This window comes from Tenrec ecaudatus, chromosome 2 (assembly GCF_050624435.1).
Source record: "Tenrec ecaudatus isolate mTenEca1 chromosome 2, mTenEca1.hap1, whole genome shotgun sequence".
Classification (NCBI taxonomy): domain Eukaryota; kingdom Metazoa; phylum Chordata; class Mammalia; order Afrosoricida; family Tenrecidae; genus Tenrec; species Tenrec ecaudatus.
The window spans coordinates 143,816,762-143,820,254 of record NC_134531.1 but is presented as its reverse complement, the minus strand read 5'-3'; the positions used below and the strand labels follow the sequence as shown (position 1 = coordinate 143,820,254).

At 44.8% G+C, this 3,493-nt stretch overlaps 1 protein-coding gene across 1 annotated transcript; it reads right to left on the bottom strand.

The window, feature by feature from the left end:
* Positions 1 to 1,053: 1,053 nt before the first annotated feature.
* Positions 1,054 to 2,154, bottom strand: LOC142441011 (neuropeptide Y receptor type 6-like). Its single transcript, XM_075543120.1, has one exon. It carries the CDS (start codon positions 2,152 to 2,154, stop codon positions 1,054 to 1,056), a length of 1,101 nt encoding a protein of 366 aa, XP_075399235.1.
* Positions 2,155 to 3,493: the final 1,339 nt, after the last annotated feature.

The following is a 3,493-nucleotide window of genomic DNA, read 5'->3' as shown; positions in this document are numbered from 1 at the left end:
CATTTTGAAAATAATCTAGTTGATTCCTCTACCTAAGTGACTCTGTGGTAATGAGAGCTACTCATTCGTGCTTTGGGAGAAGGGAAACTATGGGCTCAGATACCTCACAGTGGGTCTCTAGGAGCAGAGATGGACTGGATAGCAGTAGGTTAGGGGTTAGGTTACAAGAATACAAGAAGTTAAAACAAATCTGGAGCAAATTTATAAAAGTGCTACCAATGACATCCATCCGAGTCAGTGATTGAGCCTTAGTGACTTCTACTTCATATACACAAAGAATTATGGATAAAAAATCATTTTGTAACAAAAGCTCCATCTACATGGGCCATTAACAAGTCACTTAAAATGATTTCTAGCCTAAAACAATATTGGCCAGCTCTGAAAGTGATAACAGCACTGCCTGTAAAAGGTATATATATATAAACTTTTATCATAAATTACATAAACTGATTCAGACAGGGGGAATGATTGTAATTATAATACTTAGTTTACATGTCAAGATAAAACCTTCATCTTCCAACCTAAACTTAGTTTGTTAGCTAATTAATAAATTATGATGGGGACCTTTCTGACTTTGCTAATTAATTGAATGCATGGCTGATAATTACAGACTTCATACCTGAAACTGGAATTGCTTCAATTCTCAAAGGTACAGTGTTGTTTTACCAGGCGTCTCCTTAGTCATGACTTGTAGATGCACTATTAAATAACCAATCTGAAGACTCTCTCTGAACCCTCTTTGCTGATTGAGGACACTCCCTGACCTACTTTCTCACATTCTTTGCCACAAATGACTGACATTTTCAGTTCTTAGAGTCTCTGTTAAGAAAGGACAAAGAGGAGTGTGTGTGTGTGTGTGTGTGTGTGTGTGTGTGTGTGTGCTAGATGAATAGCTGAGAAAAACAGGCCTGGCCTAAACTAAAGCTGGGCAGTATAAACTTTTGTTTTGTTTGTGGTTCTTGTTTGTTCTCTCTGTATCTTCTCAACTCCTCAGACACCGTTGTTCTACCAGCTCCCATTCAAATGGGCTTAAGCTGTAATTGCTATCCATTATCATATGCCTGTTGGTATGTGACTCAGTTTTAAAGACCCCTTGGATTCATCCGTGTGCACTGTGGAGATGGCGATGTTTTCGTATCTTTCCCGAGGTGTGAAGCACCAGCAGTGGTGCATAAGCACCACCAGGTCCTTCTGGAAATTCTTGTTGAGAAAGCCGTAGAAGAGAGGGTTTATGCATGTTGAAACCATAGCAACTAAGTGACAAACGACAAATACCAGGTCATGGTGACAGCTCATTAGTACTTCATGAGACCAGTCAAAGATGACATTGAAGATGTTCAGGGGCAGCCAGCAGGCCCCAAAGGTCACCACGATGGAAATCAGCATCCTGTTAATCCGTTTATTCTCCTTGCGTCTGGTCTCACTTTCCCTCTTCCTGTCCACTGACCCATTCCTCCTGTGGAGGCAGATGATAATCTTCACGTAGCAGATGAGGACGAAGCACAAAGGCACACAGTACTGTAGCACAAACATGGAGGTGGTGAAGAGGAGCTGGTTCATCCTGGAGGGCCACTTCTCCACACAAGCTACCCGGTGGGTGTAGAGGTCCGTGGGGAGAGAGAGGTTGCGGAAGGGCTCTTCGGTGAGGTGGTAGGACAGGAAAAAGGGAACAGACAACAAGAGAGAGAACAGCCAAATCAGGGTGATGCCCCAGTAGGCGTGAGAAACACTGGGCTTCCATCCCCGGGGATTCACAATCAACTGGTATCTTTCGACAGCAATTAGGACCAGGGAGAATACGGACACCGAAACGGAGACGCTCTGCACATAGGAGGTCAGCTTGCACATCGCGTCCCCAAAAATCCAGTGGTCCATCAGCGTGTAGATGACAGTAAAGGGAATGCACATGATACAAACCAAGATGTCGGAGAAGGAGAGGTTAGCAATGAGTATGTTGGTGACATTCTGAGTTTCTTTCTGCTTTTTAAAGATGATGACGATGAGCGAGAGATTTCCCAGAAGGCCCACAAGCAAGACCACAGCGTAGGCGATGAGTAATAGGAGCAGTCCGAGAGAAGGGAGCTGACAGGATTCGAAGTGCAGCAGCGCAGAGTTGGTTTGGTTAGAGGCTGCGTGGCTCGCTGGACGTTCCATTGTGCCACGGCTGGAAGAAGAGCGGTGTAAGCACACGTGTGTTTGGGGTGCATCAGCTCTTGGGAAGCATTTTTGCCTGTGGCTTCCAGCAAATAGTCAGTAGAGTTCACTCTTCCTTGACATCTCTCCGATTTTAATGCCTTGAGTGTGTTTTGAGACCCTAAAAACAAAACAGAACTCAGAATATTATTGTGGTCAAACGGTGTCCCTGGGAACAATAGACAACTGTCCAAAAGTTAACACCTGATGTTTGAAAAGTCCAAAAGCAATGCCATTGAGTCAACGGCAACTCATAGTGACCTTATAGGACAGGGTAGAACTACCCCTTTGAGTCTCCGAGACTGTACCTCTTAAGGGAGCAGAAAGCCCCGTCCTTCCCCTGTGGGGCAGTTGGGGTTTCTATGTGCTGCCCTTGCAGCTAGCAGCTCAGTGAGTAACCACGCCACCAGCAAGGCCCCCTAAGTTAACTCATGATCAATCAGCCGGAGGATTCCTTTGTATCCTTGCCCTCTTCTCTTTTCAGAGTAAATATGAAACATGAAAGCACTCTCGTAACAGTATAGGGTGGCCCAAACGTAAGTTTTCATCGGCATGACCTGTGCAAGTCATCTGGTTATGCACCTCCTTGCTCCAATGGACGGCAAAAGCCATGCGGGCCAGACTGGCGCGTGGAGATCAGAGGACGGTGTTTAGAGTTGTGTTCCAACTGGAGCATCACTACTGCTGCCCATATGACTTGGACATAGTCACGTGTCCCTTAGTTTCCTTATCGGTACAAGTGAACATAAAGCAATGTCCACCTGAATGAGCTCATGCAATCGCACATATTCCTCAGTGCTGACACAGAGCACAGAGTTGGTGCCTGGCACAGGCAGTATCTGGCTATCTTGCTAAGGTTCTGGGAAACTGAGACAAGCTAACTTCACCTGTAAATCATTCCTCCAATTTCCCCTTTTCTCGGCTCCCTTCTTGTGACTTTTAGAGGAAAGGGGGTGGGGGCTGGTTGTGTGACTCAGCATCGTTTGGGGGTGGTCATATCCAGTGGGATTACACGGATTCTTACCAAGCTGCTTAACAGACATGATGACTCCCGCCATTCCAAGTCTAAAGTTTGTGACCGAATTGCGGTTTAGGACACATTGAAAGAAGGTGGACAAAGCAGGATAAAGAAAAATGCTCCACCTTGGTTTATTTTTAAGAAGTTGAGAAAAACAACATAAATAACACTGATAAAGGAAACTGAGCAACAAGAAATGAAATAAATTGAACTCTTCTTTGCTGTTTGAAATTACTCTGGCCTGCTCTCACAATCTCTCATAGTTTAAAGCCTTAACAGGTT